The sequence below is a fragment of the Manis javanica genome, chromosome 5, assembly GCF_040802235.1.
Source record: "Manis javanica isolate MJ-LG chromosome 5, MJ_LKY, whole genome shotgun sequence".
Taxonomy (NCBI): Eukaryota; Metazoa; Chordata; class Mammalia; order Pholidota; family Manidae; genus Manis; species Manis javanica.
In genome coordinates, this window is record NC_133160.1 from 116,460,455 (window position 1) to 116,478,923 (window position 18,469).

Sequence of the window (18,469 nt, forward strand, 5' to 3'; positions counted from 1 at the left end):
AAATCTTCAGGATGTTGAATTTGGCAATGATTTTCCAGAAATGACACCAAAGTATAGTCAACAAAATCAGAGACAAATGGGACCACAAACAAATTTCTGTACATTAAAGGAAATAATCAGTCAAGCAAAATGGCAACCTACAGAATAGGAGAAAAAAATATTTATAAGTCATATATCTAATAAAGATTTAATATCCAGAATGAATAATGGACTGCTACCACTCAACAAAAATAAATTGAGTAAAAAGAACTGAACAGGCAATTTTCCAAAAAAAAAAAAAGGCATAAATGTCCAACAAGCATTTGAAAAGATGTCCAGCATCATTAATCCCATGATAGGTGCAAATCAAAACCAAAATGAGGTCTCATATCCACTAGGATGGCCACCACCAAGAGAACAGAAAATAGTAAAATAGTGTTGACCAATGTGGAGAAATTAGAATCCTTGTACACTATTGATTGAAAAATGACACAGCCATCATGGAAAACAGTATGGAGAGGTCCTCAAAAGTTTAAAACAGAATTATCATATGATCTAGCAATCCCACTTTTTGCATATATATGTCAAGAGGAATTCAAAGCAGGACCTCAAAGAGATATTTGTACACCCATGTTCATTGCAGCATTATTTGCAATAGCCAAGATGTAGAAGCAACCTTAATGTCCACTGACAGATAAAGGGATAAAGAGAGACTTACATAGATACAATTCAACCTTATGCAGCCTTAAAAAAGAATCCTGTTACAAGTTGCGACATGGGTGAATATTGAGGACATTATGCTGAGTGAACTAAGTGGTTATAAAAGGACAAATAACAAATAGTACAATTTCACTCATATATAGTATCTAAAGTAGTTGAAATCACAGAAACAAAATTAAAAGCTCATTTCAAAGGGGTGTGGTGGTGGTGAGGGGGAGCAATCAGTACTTAAAGGATGTAGTTTCAATTTTACAAGATGAAAAGATTCTAGAGATCTGTTATATAACAATGCGACTATACTTAACATTACTGAACTATGCACTTAATATTAGATGTGTCATCTTAACCTGTTTTATATATTTGTTGCCACAATTTTAAAAGGATATTTAATGACATAGAACATAGTCCTGATATATTAAGTGAAAAAGGCAAAATGAGTAGAACACAGCATAATTTCTTCTAAAATACTTAATACTTTGTAAGCTTTATGAAATACTTCAAGTAATACACCAAAACATCAACATTTATTAACTCTGTGATCTAGGGCTGTAGGTCTTCATTTTTTTTATGTGTAGTTTCTAAATGAATTTATAAAAACATGTTTTAAGAAGACTATGAGGGGCTATAAAAGCACACCATTGGCCTTATGCACAGAGACATTAGTGTTTTCTTTACTGCTGTTTAAGATCTAACATTTTAAAGGGATTTGCCAACTCTGAAGATCCAACCAGAAAAGCTGCATATCAGTATTGAAAAATATGAAAATATTCATTGGGGATGACTGAATTTGAATAGTGGCTTCCATACGTAGGACCCATCATTTAGCAGATGTGCCCCTTGCAGCTATTGAGACCAGAGTTGAAAGTGTGGTTTTCTCCAGACTGTATGTTCATAATGAAACCAAGAAAACTAAGAATGTGGGTAAGCTAATGATTCATTTGTAACTGTTTAGCCATCTCATAAAACTAGCCCAGAAAGTGCCCACTGCTGATCTGGAGGATGTTTTGCCACTCGCTGAAGATGTTACCACAATCCTCGCCAAGTGCTGTGAGTCCACCTCTGAGGACTGCATGGCCAAGGAGGTAAGAGGGTCCCCATCATGACCATCCTCATCACATGCCAGGTACTGAGCAGCAGGCACTCTTCTAAATTGCTTTTTACATGCTCCATCTCAATGGATCCTCAGACTTCCTATGAAATTTAACTCCATTTTGCACATGGGGAAACAGAAGATTAGCAAGGATCAATAATTCAAAGTCACAACAAGTGGCAAAATCTATACATAAGTACAAGATCATCTGATTCCCAAGACCTTACTCTACCTACACAGCCCAATGCAGTATCCACTAGCCACATATGGTTATTTAATATTTAGGTATAATTCAAGTAATTTAAACTTGTTTTTTGGTAACACTAGCCACATTCCAAATGCCCAGTAGTATTGGACATACCGGTACAAATCATTTCATCATCACAAAATTCCATTAGATGACACTGCAACCATTATACCTATTATAATTTAATGGTAATACCACCCCCTTTTTCATTAACATAATTCTCTCAAGTAGAATTTGAACAGTTGTTTTAGAAAAGGTCACTCCACATCTGTGGGCCTTTTTAGGAATAGGTATGTTATGTTACCTGGTCTTTTTTCCACTAAGAATACATGTCTGTGTTAGTAAGTATTTTTCTATCTCCTGAGTTATAATGGCTAAGTAGAACTCTACTGTATAGCTGCATTGTGTGTACTGTATCTGTCTACCTAGATATACCATATTTTTATTTAACCAGTCTCCTATTGGATTTAGGTTATTTCAGTTTTTCAGTATTTTAAACAACTTTGCCCTTATAGCTAAATTTTCCCTTCATCCATAATTGTTTGTTGGAAGTAAGCTCTTAGAAGTCAAACTGTACATTTTAAGACTCTTAGTACCTATTGACAAATTGCTCTCCAAAAAATATTTTACCAATTTACTTCCTAAGAACATTTATACTGACTTGTATGTATACCACTCCAGAGCTTATAAGCCTATGTAAGCCTTCCTTATTTTAATTAGACCAACTAGGAAAACTAGTAATGCACAAACTCATAATTTCTTTTGTAGCTGCCTGAATACACAGTAAAAATCTGTGACAATTTATCTACTAAGAACTCTAAGTTTAAGGACTGTTGTGAAGAAAAAACACCCATGGACATTTTTATGTGCATTCACTTCATGCCAGCTGCCCAGCCCCCTCAGTTGCCAGATGTTGAGTTGCCCACAAGTAAACATGTGTGTGACAAAGAAAACACCAAAGCCATGGATCAGTGAGTAAAATATATTTGAGTAATTGTTTTCTTGACAGTATTGATATTCACCAGCATTAGATAACAAACTACACAGAATGGTAAACATTTATCCATTTTCAGCCAAGAACTAAAATATACCATGGGTTGCACACACTGCAAGTTGCATATACTACCAGTATATGCATACTCATGGTATAAAAATATTTCACAAAGCTTGAATTAACAGGTCAGAAAATCAATTACCAGTATTATAAAGCAGAATTTAGACTGAAACTCTAATTTATATCTAAATACTCATCATTTTTATAAAGGACAGTTCTATGAAGTGAAGTGGATACATGCTTATATAGATATGTGTGTGTGTGTATAGTAGAGCTTTAATTCAGTATTACCTAGTCACAATTCAGTATTGACTTCAATGCAACTATTAATAGTTTGCATTTCAATAGGAATATTGTTTGAAATCCAAAACCTGTTACAATGTTTTAGCTAAACCTTTTTTTTAATAAAGATGCAAAACCAGGTGCTCTTTTATAATAGACGTCAAATTTCAAAACATGACAAACACACAAAGCAACCCAGGCTAAATAATATCTCCTTTCTCTCTCATGCCAGGTATGTGTTTGGCCTAAGTAGGAAGAATCAAGTTCCAGAAGTATTCCTCAGTAAAATACTTGCGCCAACCCTGAAAAGCCTTGGCGAATGCTGCGATTCTGCAGACTCTACCGGCTGTTTCAATGCAGTGGTACTATTTCTACATTGTCCTTACCAATGCTGGACTAAATCAAGGGTTGGCAAACTGATACACAAAATGTGGCCCAATGCCTATGTGTACATGGCCTGAGATAAAAATGGTCTTACATTTTTAAGTGGTTTGAAAAATATTTTTTGGACACATGAAAATTTTTTGAAACTCAAATTTCAGTGATCATGAAGTTTAATTAGAATATAGCCATATATTAAGGTTGTATATAAATGATAATTTAATAAAATTTTTAAAAGAATATAGCAATACTCATTATTTATGGCTGCTTTTGTACCATATTGGCAGAGTTAAATAATTACAACAGAGACTATATATGGCTTATGAGACCTAAAATAAATACTGTCTGGCCTCATATAATGTTTGCCAATATCGGGTATAGAAAAACTCCCCTACTGATACATTGCATGGAATTCTGATTTAACATCTCCTGGAAGAGTGTTTCAAGACAAATAATTTTGTTATGTAATTGTTTTCTTGCAGGGCCCTCAACTGAAGAAGGAACTATCTTCTTTCATTGACAAAGGACAAGAACTGTGTGCAAATTATTCAGAGAACACATTTATTGAATACAAGAAAAAGTAAGGGACTTGTTCTGGCTGTTTCCTCCAAACTTATCAATAATACTAGCCTGGTATTGTGATTTGGAAGTACAGTTGAAGATTTATGATGTGCTAACTGAGCAATAAAAAAAGGAGGTATGATTAAGAGTTTTAAAAAGCAGTCAGAATCTACATTCTGTGTATGAAGAAAGTGAGTTCTGCAGAAAATAGGTCACGTGTATATCAGGTGAGCGGTCATTAGAACACAGCCCCAAAAGTGTGATTTACAAGATCTGCAGGGATTTGATTCAAAAAATACCAAGATGGCCCATATAGTTCATTCTTGTCCTAAAGCTATCTGTAGATGCTGCTTTAAATGAGAAACTATAAAACTGCTGAAAAATGGTAACTTTCATGACATTCTGTCTGACAAGAGGACATACGTGTAGTGCTACTGATCACCAGCGTGTATTCTTTATAAATTGGAAATACACATGTCAACCATCAATAATGCTGAACAATAGCATGTTTCTTGGAAGAAAAGAAAGCACTTCTTAATAAGTGTTAACTCTAAAATAATAGGCAATAATGAAAGAAGTTTTACTGTCTCTGTTGAGACCATATCATTCCCAACTTTGTTAAGTGAATTTCTTACATCTATTTCAAATCATCTTGATCAACATAGGTCTCAAGTAAGCACAAATCAAACTCCACAAAAAGACAATTCTTAAGTATCCCAAAAGTAGAACACCTATTTCAATGACGTCCATGAAGTCTGCCTTAAAAAAGCTCTAAAGAAAATGAAAAATTGTGAAAAACTGAAGTTCAAAAGGTTGTTTCCCAGTTAATTTATTAATTATATAATTAATTTTCCAATATTATGAAGTTGGTATAGACTATAAAACAGATATTGCAAGATTAAGTACTTTGCCAATAGTTTTGAACTCCAGGATTGCATGGAAAATATAAATTACAATATCTTCAAGGACTTGATTTTAAAAAAAGTGTTAGCCAATAGTTCATTAACATTCTTGTATGATGATTGATGATTCATATAATATTGATGCATTAAAGATGTCAATGTAGAATTAATTTCATATTATTAAATTAGAGAAGACTCAGACAACTGAGCAACGGTATTTGAATCCCACACCCCCATGCCCTTTTTCAGTTCCATCCCCATCCTGAGTTCCTTTTGGTCTGACTTTTCCCTGCTCCCAGCTGGGATAGTTTCATTTCAATAACAGTTTTATGAACAAATTAGTCCATCTCACCCTCTTGTACTCTCCCAGCATCTACCTTACTAACCCCAATTCTAGGTAAATTTGGGTCTCTGTTACCTCCCACTGCTGGGATGGCAAGTATTTCTTGGAGAAAGTCATAAAAACAGCCTGAGTTGTCTCTGAGGAGGGTAGAGAGTTAACCAAGGTCACAGGCCACTCCAACCAGGATGGAATCAAGAGAAGTCCTACCACTGTCTTAAAAGTGATATGGAGAGCAAGTTAGTGGAAGAGTTGGAGACAGGAGCCAAAGTTTCTTACCTTGTATTCCATCACAGCTGGTTGAGAAGTGAGGGAAACTGTAAAATATGAGAGAACAGAAAAAGTTTTAAAATGGCATAAAGTTCTAGAAGGGAAATATTCTTTAAGGAGCTTGAAATTAAGATCTGGAGAGAAGATGAAAGGTCTGGGAGAACAGAAGAGGATCTATCCATGGTGATATGACTGAGTGGACAAAAGGGGAAAGGCTGGAATTCAAATTCAGCAGCAATTTGTATGTTTACTTTCATGATCTCAAAAAGAAATGGAAATCTCACTTTCTTATCTCAAACTGAGTCACTAAGAATCATTCCACAAAGATTTCCTTGAAAAGGACAACTATTTTTGTTTTTGTCTTTTATTGCTAATTTAAAAGCAAAAGATCTAAAGTGGCTGTCATTTTGCACTGCAAATGTGTACAAAATACATCTGGTAAAACCTTACATAAAAATGGTGTTTCAGATTGGCAGAGAGATTAAGAGCAAAATTGCCTGATGCCAGTGCCACGGAACTCGAAGAACTTGTTGATAAGCGCTCAGACTTTGCCTCCAAATGCTGTTCCATAAACTCACCTCCTCTCTACTGTGATTCAGAGGTCAGAAAATTTAACCCTCTACTTAAATCACTGCACAATATTTTAAGAACTTATGTGTTCAAAGTCACTCATGTTTTTGTTATTGAAATGCCATTATGTGGCAGACTTTTTCCTGATAATTTCATTGTAAAGATGACAAAGAAACAAATGGCTATTCCCATGCCCTGCTAATATAAAAGCAAACTGAAACACTGCAAAAATCATGAAATTTTACAATAACAAAAGGGTTTGTGAATACAGGCAGCAAAGTGTATTGCACTGTTTTTCAAATTGTAGGCTGTAACCTATTAACAGCTTTTTTTAAATGCAAGAAAAGAAAAATAGAGTAGAAATAGTCCATGTCACATAGTGAGGGTGTTTCATGAATTTTATTTGATATATATGTATATGACATACATGCATGTATGTACATACAGGTATCAATAGGTGAATTGATATACTTTTAGAAAAAGCATCATACTGCAATTTGTCTTAATTATCAAATTTTGCTTTAATGGAACACAAGAAAAAATGCAACTGAGGAATTACTTAAAGTCACATAAATGTAGAAAATAACATAGTAAAGAAACAAGTTAGAAAAAGATTTGATATCAAAATGGAGTCATTTTAAATTACAAATTTCTCTTTAAGACACTACCAATTGGCTTCCAATTCTGAAAGCTAAAGAAATTAGAAGTCTTGTGTCTTCCAAATTCCCTCTCTACTCCTCCTGATGTCTTGGTTCTGAGGTTCCTATTTAAATGTTAATCACCCCCTGCTCCTGTCTCCCACCTCCTCCACTCTCCTCTCCCCCAGCTTCTATTTTCCCTCTTTACCTTCAACTTATTCACATATTGCCAGATCGTTTATTTTTTACCTTGTGCATAACACAGGCAGTTCTAGCCAAACCTTTTGCTTTCTCTGATAGTTGATTATCTCATCCCTTTCACTGCATCTGTGCCCTACTGGTTTTGACCTATAAACCCCAGTGTGAGGCAGATATTTTGTGTTCTATCTTTACGTAGACTCAAGGTGTGAAGGAGGGAGGAGAGCCCAGTTTAGTCTGGATAGGCCCATTGTCAGCACGCCTGTGCTCTGAAGTTCTCTTCAATGTCTTACACTAGGATTTCCTCCATCAAGCCAGTATCTATCCTATTCCATGGGAAAATGTTTTATTGGCCTTTGTCAGATACAGTAAGCCCATTTGCTCACATCCTCCATTTGGCCTATTACTCTCCAATAGTCATTTCAATTATTTTGAACAGTCAAAAGATAAACACAATACTTCATGTCATTCACTGCCGATTTGGACTTATTAGTGACAATTCCAAGAACTTCATCATCTCACTCATTCTGTTTCTGGAATACAGAGGCAGAGTTAAGAAACAACTCTATGCTGTACCAAAATACTTTGCTCACCTCTTTCTGAGGTTCATGGTAAGTCATATCCCTTCCCTACTCTGGCAGTGGTGCTAAGATTATTTTACTAGATCTTACTATTGTTGATTTTGTCATGTTAAGGAAGTAGGATTTATGATCCATTTTTGATCCATCACTTCCGTGTCCTTACACAAAAATAACGGGAATGTAAAAGTCAATACTAATCAGACTACTGTTAATGCCAATTAGAAATCCTTTTATATAAGTTAAAAAAAGAGGTTCAAGAATTTACATGAAATTTTGTCCATACAAACCACGAAAGTAACCAAACCTGGTTTCATTATTCTATTATTTTTCTATTTTATTTCTATTAAGCACATTTGAAAATATCCAAGAACTAAATAAAAATCACGAAAGTTTAAATATCAGAAAAAAACATAAAGGTCACTTAGTGTAACATTTCACTGAGTGGATTCCTTCAGCCTCCACCAATACCTGTAGTCAGTTTATTTGCTCTTAGAGGTAGCCTGTTGCACTGCCGCGTAGCTTCATGTATGAGGACATTCTACGAGTTAAGCCAAGATATTCCCTTTCTGTCTCGTGTGATTTTCTCTACCAACTAGCAAATGTCTCTTCCCTGTTCTCAGGAGCATCTCTTTCATAATTGAAGTGGCTCTTTAAAAATTAGACTGTGTAAAGTGTTTGTGTTTGTGTGTGTGTGTGTGTGTGTGCGCGCACACACACGCGCATGTTTAAGTCTGGGCTCCATATACCAATTCTCAGTATTTCAGTGAAGTTCTGTCCTCTGCTGTACAGTGCCTGACAGCCTTGATCAGTTTGACAATTTGAGCTACATCACCTCATTCATTTTTCTTCTTTACACCCTCAGAGATTATTTCTAGTTTCTACATTTACATTTCAATTACAACCTATTTGTTAATCTTGCTTGTAACAATTTTAAAAGTCAATTCCAGAAGGAAGTAGAGTAGAACAAAAGCCTGTTTTTAAAATTCTGTTGAGAAATATATCATGTTCATCTTTTATTAAAGTTCAACCTATTGAGATCCTAAATAAAAACTGCAAGAGTCAAATTGTTTCGATATTTTGATCACTATTGGCATTAAACGTTGGCCATGAAACAACTGAACAGTCCCTTCTTTTATTACCAACTTGCTTTGAGTAATAGAAAAGCTGAATTTAGGTTGTCTTATCCCAAACAAACAAAATCACCTTACCTGAAGTTTTTGCTACCAGCATAATTTGCTGAGGGTCGCATTCAGTCATTATAAAAGGTCTTTTGTGGGTTTATTTTATTTACCCTCTGTCAAAAGTAGCATGTCTATAACCCTTTCCCGTCCCTTTGTCTGTTTATCCAAATACACATTTTCCTTTTTTCCATTACACAAGACAAATTGAACTTTATGCTTAAAATGCATGCTACCTTTGAGTCTCTTGCTTTTTGCTGAGTTGCTTCTCAGTATATTTTTCATTATAACATATTGCCATTTTAAAATTTTATTTCAACTACAATGATGAATGAGAAGGCGGGTTTGTAACTTTATTTTTTCTTGCTTTACAATAAGTAAATTTATAGCAGTGCTGCTCCTGAGTAGCCATGCTTTCAGTAATGGCTAAAGATAAATGGTGTTGAGAATACTTGTGCACATTCGATTATTTAGAGCACTCAGATCAGACTCTCTGGTGTTTCCATTGTATCTTCCTACGTTGATCTTATAGCTAGGTCAGCAAGCTCACCTCTACTTTCTGACTCTGTTAAGGCAAAAATCTAAGCATCCACTCATCAGTGCTTAGTGTGAATATTTGTTCCATTACCCTACAATATTTGGGCTTTAATCTATTCTGAAATCACCTTTTCCTATATTTGATTGACAATTTTTCTCCTTAAAGGGAAGGCCCATCTACTACATTCACTCCAACTCATATCCAGGGATCCATTTCTACCTGCCAGTTTAAATATACTTGCTACAGCCATTTGAGGAATAGCAAAAGGAGCTTCTGAACATAATGTTTCATTGTGTGGTGACCTACCCCCTACCCTCACCCTGACCTTGAAATGACTAGGAAATAGAATCACCAGTGAAACTTTCTTTTGGTTTCACCATGGCACTTTCAGAACTGTTTTGTTTTGTTTTGTTTTTTAACTCCACAGACACCCATTGACTGCAAAAACACAGTTGCAAAATTAGATTGAAATTTTTTTCTCTCCCACCATCATTCAGACAAGGCATCCCTATTCATTCTCCCATAAACCTATTACTATGCTTCCTCTAAGATGTCCCAGCAAAGTATTAGTGGGCATTAACTATGACTTCCCACAGTTTTAAGAACACCACTGTTATATGCTAGAATTGACCCTTAAAATCTTGAAAACAGACAAATGCAAATAGCCGAGTGGAAGCTGGGCAAAGAGGAGACTGACGGACTCTCCCCTTCTCACCCCCTTTCTTCTTCTCTCTCATACTTCAAGGAAACTGGCATATCCACTATAGTTTGTTACGTCTTTCAGATTTTGTCATCCTCAGTGTCATAGCTAGCATTTATTAAGCCATTATAGTATGTTAATCAGAATACTAAGAGCTTTGCATGTATGTACTTATGGAATAATCTAAAACAATTCTAAATGTTAGGTACCATTTTAACTCCTCTTTTACACATGGGTTGAGTAAGATACGATTCTCCTGTCATGTAACCTTACATAAGTTTATTTCAAGGAGTCTGTTACTCTCATTTCATGTCATTGTTATAGACTTTAGCCCTAATTTAGTTAATGACTAAAGCCAAGTATTGATACCAAAAGACTACTGTAGACTGAAAATCTTAAATTATTGTTCAATAGCAAAAATGGTACCAGATCAGTAGTATTATCCTGAATCCATTCATCCCACTACCTTGGAATCATCTTTCCTTAATTATTTTTCTTTTCCTTCAACAATATCTTTTTAATGGTTCTAAAGTTCCTTATCTCCTAATCTTAAAAAACAAGATACTTTAGACACTATTCCCTAGCTATTTTGCTTTTCCTTCCTTTTACAGCCAAGACTCTTAAAAGATTAGTATATACTCATTTTTTACACCTCCTGTCAATTCCTCAACCCTTTGCGGTATGGCTTCTGATGGCACACACCACTAATGACAAGGTCACACTGACAATCTCCTTGCTAAGTCCAGTAAACATTTTTCAGTCCTTATCAGCCTTCTCTGCAGGATGCTTGATACCCACAACTACTCCTTTCTTCTTGAAGGAATGTCTGGCATCTGTATTATCATATTCTACCTTTCGTCCTCCTATGATTTGTCCCCTCTCATTCTGTTTCACATTGTCCTCTTTGAGCCATCTCTTAAATGTGTTTTCCAGAGTTTTTTCCATTGGTCTTCTTCAATTTCCATGAAACTGCATTTCCCTCCCAGTGTTCCAACCCACAGAAATGCCTTTAATTTCCAGACATCTACCCCCATCTATGATTGTTCACCTCAATACCATGCTTTCTGCCAATTGTTTATGGTGCTCTGCTGTCCCAAACGAACTTCAAACTCAGTGTCTGGAATCTTCCCCTTAAAACCTCCTCTTGTATTTCCTAAACTTATGAATATCACCACCATTTAGCTCTTGTCCAAGATAAAAACCATGATCCCTGTTTTGCCTTTTTTTTCCCATATGCATCCAATTAAATTCAAAACCTTATAAATTCTAACTTCTCAATATCGCTGTCTCCCACCTCCTTTCTTTCTGCTTATTGGTATTTAAATTCAGGCCAATATGTTACCTGGATTAGCAGCTTCCCATTTGGTCTCCTATCTTCAGTCCTTCCCCAGTACTTCACACCCCAACTCTACACTAAGGTCAAAATGACATTTGTAAACACAAAATGGATAACATGGTTGACCCTTGAAACTGAGGGGTTTAGGGGTGCCAATCCCCCATACAGTCTAAAACCAACATAAAACTTTTGACTCCCCCAAAACTTAATAGCCAACTGTTGACCAGAAACTTTATTGATAACATCAATTGATTAATATTTTGTATATGTATATATACTATATTCATACAATAAAACTGGAGAAAACTGTTTTTTCAAATGTTTGCAAATCTCCAAAAATAATTTCCAGTGTCTTTTTTTTTTTAAATCCACATATGTGTTCTCACACAGTTCAAATATGAGTTGAGGGTCAACTGTATATCCCTCTAATTTGTCTCCACTGCTTCTATAATGATTTTTTTTTTTTCACTCAAGAATTGAACCTTTGATTTCCTCCCCAACCTGATCCACCATTACTTCTTGTTCCTCCAGCTTTGGTTGTCCTGAACTACTTGCAGTTTTCCAAGTATATTAAATTTGCTCTTACCTCAAGGTTTTTGCACATGACTCACCCCACATGGCCCTATCCTCACTCCAGAATCTGAGTAAATCTTTCATCAAGCTTCAGGATTCCATTTAGACATCACTTTCTCTGGGAATCCTTCCCTAGCACTCAAGCTTTCCTGTTGTCCCTTAACATTCTGGACATATTCAAAAGTTAGTAGTTACTCTGTCATCATTTTTTTCTTGTCTATATTTGAAACACTAAATTCTTCAAGGGGAAGGACAATATAAAAATGTGAAGAATGACAAGTTTAATATAAAACTGCATTTTGACAAGAATTCTTTGCTTTAAGGTTATAATTTGCATATGCCTTCTGTATGATAGTCTACAAATAAAATACTGATGACTTAGATAACATCCTTTTTCATTTCAGATCGACACTGAAATGAAAAATGTCCTATAGACCTGATCCATGTGTACTGTCTTAGGTAAGTATATTTTTTAAAGCAACAAAGAACCCAGCTTCATACAATATATTTTAAAAATCATAGCATGGGAAGAAGACTATGCAAGTTATTATTCCATTATCTATTCAAACTCATTTTACAGATGAGAATATTAAGCATATGAAAAGTTAAGGAGTTTACACAAGTATACATAACCAACTTCTCGCATATTTACAACTAGAATCCAGGTCCTGACCCTGGTTGTATATCCCTCATGACCTCACATCTAAGATGGCAGTGTGGAGATCATTACAGGGATTCTGAAACACTCAATAGAGAAAAAAAATGTTTAAACAGAGTCCATCAAGTCTTAAAGATAACATAGCAGGGTTCTTAGGAGGAAAGAAGCAGTCTTCAAATTAAAGCAACACTGTTGAAATACTGTCACTTGCTTCTTTCAGATATTACATTTTCACCCTTTAAAAAATGCCTGATGGAGATATTAAGACCATAAAATAATTTAGACAGACCTCCATACTTTACACTTAAGGTGAGCTCAACTCTGCACATTTCAACAAAATATTTTCTCTCAAGATTTAATTGTATTCATTTTAGAGATATTACTTCTGAGATTAAAAAATGATGAAGATAATTGTTTTGGTTTATCTCAGACCTTCACTGAACTGAGGCTTTTCAATAATGTAAAATTTTTATTTTGCTGATTTACTCACTTTCCCCAACATGACATGGACGCAAAAGCCACTTACTAATAAAATTAAATCATTCCATTATATTTAGGCTTTTAGCTATCAACTACTGAGTCATCTGAAACAGTAAAAAAGAAAATGAACACTCAGTGGCAGTATGATAGGGTGGTCAAGGAAATAGCTGTCACCAATCCGGATTAGATTCCCCACTCCAACTATTTTTCTTTGTGAACTTGAGCAAGTTATTTATACTCAAAGCTCAATTTCCTTAAGGAAATTGCAATCTCTCTCTGCACTGCTGCAATGACTAGGGAGATGATGATACATATAAAATAGTAGCAGTAATACTGGCAAAGTTCTTCCTGCTGCTGCTTCTACTGATGATACGAATCCAACCTGAAACAAGTTGCCCTTCCTATATATTCCTGTGCTTTGGTATACAGATATTATGTTCTAAGGGGAAAGTAAGTTCTCTGAATAATTTCTGGGGGGAAATTAAAAGCACACCTGAAACTAATGTCATCAATCATACCTCCAAAACAGTAAAAGCCAAGTACATGCAGTGTAAATATTTTAGAGATAAAAATTGTATCTGGTTTCCGTTGCTGCTAAACTATTTCTTGTCATCCATTTGAATTAATCCACTCTCCGTCTCAATCTGTATTAATCTTTATAGAGTTAAAAATCCCAATGTACAACAGTTACCTCGCCTCTTACTCTTCAAGTTATCTCAAGCTTTAATAAGAATTAGGATTATTTAGAAAACTATGTGAAAACTCTGCCCCTGAGAGTTTGTTTTCACCAGACCATGTTACACTTTAGGAACTCAGTACTTTTCCCTGGTGTCTCACATATATTCTCTCAGGCTCTGGGAGCACGAATTGAAATAGCAGAGGTTATCCTAAGAGAAGGGGCAGCAACACTAATTTGATGGATTAAGAGATTTCTTTTAACCTAAACTTTCAGAAATACTTTTAACACTAAGTCAACAGATGAACTCAATTTTTTTTTGATATTAATGAAGATTCTAATACTGATTCTTCTGCTTCAGCCATCTGCTTTTCCCCTTCTATAGATTTTTAAAAATCATCTCTCCTGTATTAGTCAATAATTTCCTATGGCCTTTAATTAGTCCTTCAATTTCTGTGTCAATTTTTGGCTACCCAAACACATTTCAGTCATCAGTGGGAAGCTCCTAAAAATGAAATCACTCATATTCCTTCCTTAGATTTCAACAACATGCACTGACTCTTCTGAGCTCATTTTTCTTCACTGCCTGCTATTATAATCATAATATGCAATAACAAAGGGCTACCAAACATTGTTGTATTAACAGTTGGATGGCTTTGAGAAAGCAAATACCTTGCTCACAAGATTGTAGGTCTAGGGCACTTGATATCCATAGATAATGGCGCCACAGGCTAAGTGTTTTATTAGGTTTCTAGAACACTGCCAGCCAGTTGTGGTCCCTGGGTTCCAGGGAGAATTTTGTAGCTTTATAGGACAACCCTGGATTCATTCAGTTAGCAGCAGCATTGCCCAAAAGTGACGCAGTCCCAGTCATGAGCTGCTCTAGACCCAGGACTTAATGATTCCAAACACTGAGCACTTTTTCCCCCAGATAGACCAGTCTTTTTAGCATATTGTAAATTGCTTTAGAATATACCCATGTCCTTCTATGATTTTTTTTATTTTAATGGATAAGCTCTTCAATGGCAGAAGTGGCACATGTCATTTAATGGAAAGCAGTTCCTCAAACTATTAAACCCATTTCAGCTGGCTATGTATTTCTTTTCATAGAAAGCCTACCCCTTCTGAGAGACTTGAACAACTTTTAGTAGCTGAAGCCTTTGTCTCAAGGTGTACTGAAAGATGGGAACACCTACAATTTATGTCTTCCAGTCAACAGTTTGATGCTATTTCATTTTTAACTGAAGTCTTATTATATACTTGGGTTGTAATCTTGACCATAGGTTCCTTTGACTATTTTTTCTCCAAGCCTCAAAATTGATTATGGCCACATTTGCATGCCCCATTAGAGAGGGAATTGTTGCCTCTTAATTCCCACAAAGCCAGTTATCTTTTTTCCTTCAGCTTTGGGAAAAGTGTTGCAAACAGATAAAGGAGTTGGCTCATGCTGCAGAATCAGGCTGGATAGAAAATACTACCAGAATCACACTCCACATGGCCACGTGCCTATATAATGAGAGAGACATAAGGGAGCGAAGCACAGATATGTCCACCATCTCATCCTCACTCCAAGGCTTAAACTCACTGAGAGCAATGAAAAATGGAATTTCTTGCTCTGTGAAAATAGAATTATGGTATGACCCCTGTAGTGTATTGGAGGGAAAAAGCCAAGGGGGAGACACATTTGCTTCATTATAAATTAGAAGGTGATTTGATAAAACTCACGCTCACTGCTTTACTTAAATAACTACTGAACTATACCTCAGTCCCATGACCAGGGAACCTCATGTACTATTGATTGCTGCTTTGTTCTGCCTGCAATTATTCATTCTCAGAGCAGGATTGCATCACTAGTTCAAAGAAAAAGAAGAACCTGTGGGATGTACCTTGGCATAACAACAGTGATGGCTTTCTATACAAGTCTTACAGATTTCTTACATTTTTTATTCTGGACCTATCAGGTGGGCTGTAGTGACATATGGGTCATGCTACACAAATTTATCTTTAAATATAAAAATAACTTGACCTTATATGTACCTGTTAAGCAGTATTATATTATCATCCATTAGCTCTGCTTTTCTAACATTTCCATTATTCTCATAGACCTAGAGCTGGAACCACCCCAGGAATGACATCTGATGGCCGTCCCCAAGCAAAACCCCCTGGGGAGACAGCTGGGATACTCCCTGCTTTTTATCAGCAACAATATCTCATAATGATTTGCTATCAAAATAAATTGAAATATAATGCAACCCATAAATGCCACTGAGGTTGGTGTTACAGTATTGATCTTCAGCACCATTCCTGTGAGTGTCCCAAAGATACTGCAGTAGACGGCCTCGATTTCATAAGCCCCTGCTTTTTTCTAAAACATTGAGAATCTACAATTCCCAACACAGAGCTCCATTTCCCTGTTGCCTTACAGGCTTACTAGGTACCATTAAGGAAAAGTTAGCCAGCCTTCCACCATAAACAGCCTGGGATAGCTCACTTCTTTACACAAAGGGGGTGGGGTAGGGGGGGAAGGAACCCTCCTGAGAATACCTTCTTGCTCCCAGCTGCAAGTTGTATGGCATCAATTAGGTAGGCTCTTCCTTGCATAAAGAAAATCTTTGTGGCCTGAAGTGCTTGGGTTTTTTTTGTTTTTGTTTTTTTACTAAAGATAAATCCTCAAAGCAATTTATTGAGTCAAAGTTCTAAAAACATGATTTCAGCTTAATTTACAATATATACAGACTACATATATTCTTTCTGTGTGTCTTCTTGGACCACAGAAAAAGGTGTTCTAACTTAATATATTTTGCTTTGAAAGATCATATTTTCAGCATAAATAACTTTGTGAAACCAATACAATAAGTCAAGGAAAACCTTCCATATTGTATAGTTAAGCAATCTGAATTCAACTCATGGTAGATGTAGATGGTAGAGTTGAAGCACATTTATAGCAAATATAACTGGAGTCACATTCACCAAAATCACCTCCTGGTCACTCCTCACAATTCTGAGTCTCTGCAAGGAGCATTTCATTAAACCAGGTCAATGCCCAAGACGTCAGCTGCCAGGGACTGGAAAATGAAATGCCTGCCCCCTCACAGCTTCTGTAGTAGAAGATGCAGCCCTACCTCCCATAAAGATTCCAAACTAGGAAATTCACCTCACACAGGGAAGCTCTTTAGATGCCATGCAGTAAAAAAGCAACGAGCTATCCACCACATATTTACCATTTAGATCTTTAAAAGTTTTTGCCTTCCAAAATTACCTCACCAAAGCTTCAAAACCAACTCTGTGAAGTAAATACTTTTGATAAAAATACAAGAGGGAGATTGCATAAAGGCAAATGAGTGGCCTCACATAACAGTAAAAGAACAAAACAGAGACTTAGTGTTCAGCATGCCATACAAGATTAATGGGCATACTTGAAGAGTGTGTTGCCTGATCAAAATAGTTTTGGGAGCAATGTAGTCTATCTGCCTTAAAGAGTCACAATTTACCATATACAATTTAATATTCCCTAAATTTAACCACTCACCCCCTTTGGATATCACCCAGAATTATTGCTCTGAGAAATTAATGTTAGAAAGGTCTACTCTGTTCTTATTTAAAAAATTACATTTACACTGTTAAGTACTACTAAATATTCCAGTTTGGTCAAGTATTTTTATGCCTTTCCAGGCATTTTGTCACTAAGTATTCAATAAACACATGATTGAGTAGTACTTTGTTTCCCCCACGTATATTTTCCAGCAAATTCTAAACACCTTTCACCATTTTTTATTCTAAGAATTGCTGACCCAAATATTCCATCATGAATACAGGAATTTTATTTTTAGACTTTACATACATACTCATATATGTATTTGTTCCACTCTATAGGAAGCAGAGATCTTTTAAGAAGATACTACCAAAATTTATGCTTACTTCTTATGCTTCTCTACATTAAAGAGATGTTTTTAAATTTCCATCTGTCAACCATAGCTGATTTTACTACTTAATGTCTACTATATGGGTAGTTCTCTTTTTACACCTTAAATGTCATCTTTTTCCAAAAAACGGGGCCCTCACCATAATAGAAACCAACAATACTTTGTTTCTATGAATAACATTTATAAAGATTGTGCCAGGGATCTCCAGGGAAATAGAATAGGAGATAGAGAAATGGAGAAACTTGTTTTAAGGAATTGACTTACACGATTGTGTAGCTGACCAGTCTGAAGGCTGTAAGGCAGGCCGACAGTGTGGAAACTCACAGTTTTTCCACATTAAAGTCTTGAGATAGAATTCTTCTGCTCTGGGAAACCTTAGTTTCTGCTTTTAAGACCTTCAACTGATTGGATGACACCATGCACATCATCAAGAGTGATTTCCTTTATTTAAAGTCAGCTGGTAGTAAATGTTAATCACAGCTACAAAATACCTTTAGAGCAACGTGTAGGCTAATATTTTGACTAAATGAATGGGCACCACAGCCTAGCCAAGTTTACACATAAAACAACTGTCACATAAACCTTCTGTCACTT

At 35.7% G+C, this 18,469-nt stretch overlaps 1 protein-coding gene across 2 annotated transcripts in view; it reads left to right on the forward strand.

Annotated features, from left to right (window-relative positions):
• GC (GC vitamin D binding protein) overlaps window positions 1-18,469 on the forward strand; it is a 38,728-nt gene that overhangs the window by 17,178 nt on the left and 3,081 nt on the right. The window contains exons 7-13 of one of the 2 annotated variants that reach the window (XM_017665020.3): window positions 1,652-1,781; window positions 2,805-3,007; window positions 3,605-3,734; window positions 4,236-4,333; window positions 6,295-6,427; window positions 12,543-12,597; window positions 16,056-16,212. In XM_017665020.3, coding sequence (XP_017520509.1) covers window positions 1,652-1,781; window positions 2,805-3,007; window positions 3,605-3,734; window positions 4,236-4,333; window positions 6,295-6,427; window positions 12,543-12,572 — 724 coding nt within the window. In that variant the 3' untranslated portion in view covers window positions 12,573-12,597; window positions 16,056-16,212. Of the gene's footprint in view, window positions 1-1,651; window positions 1,782-2,804; window positions 3,008-3,604; window positions 3,735-4,235; window positions 4,334-6,294; window positions 6,428-12,542; window positions 12,598-16,055; window positions 16,213-18,469 lie in introns of those variants that run through there. The other variant, XM_017665021.3, reaches the window with a different exon arrangement.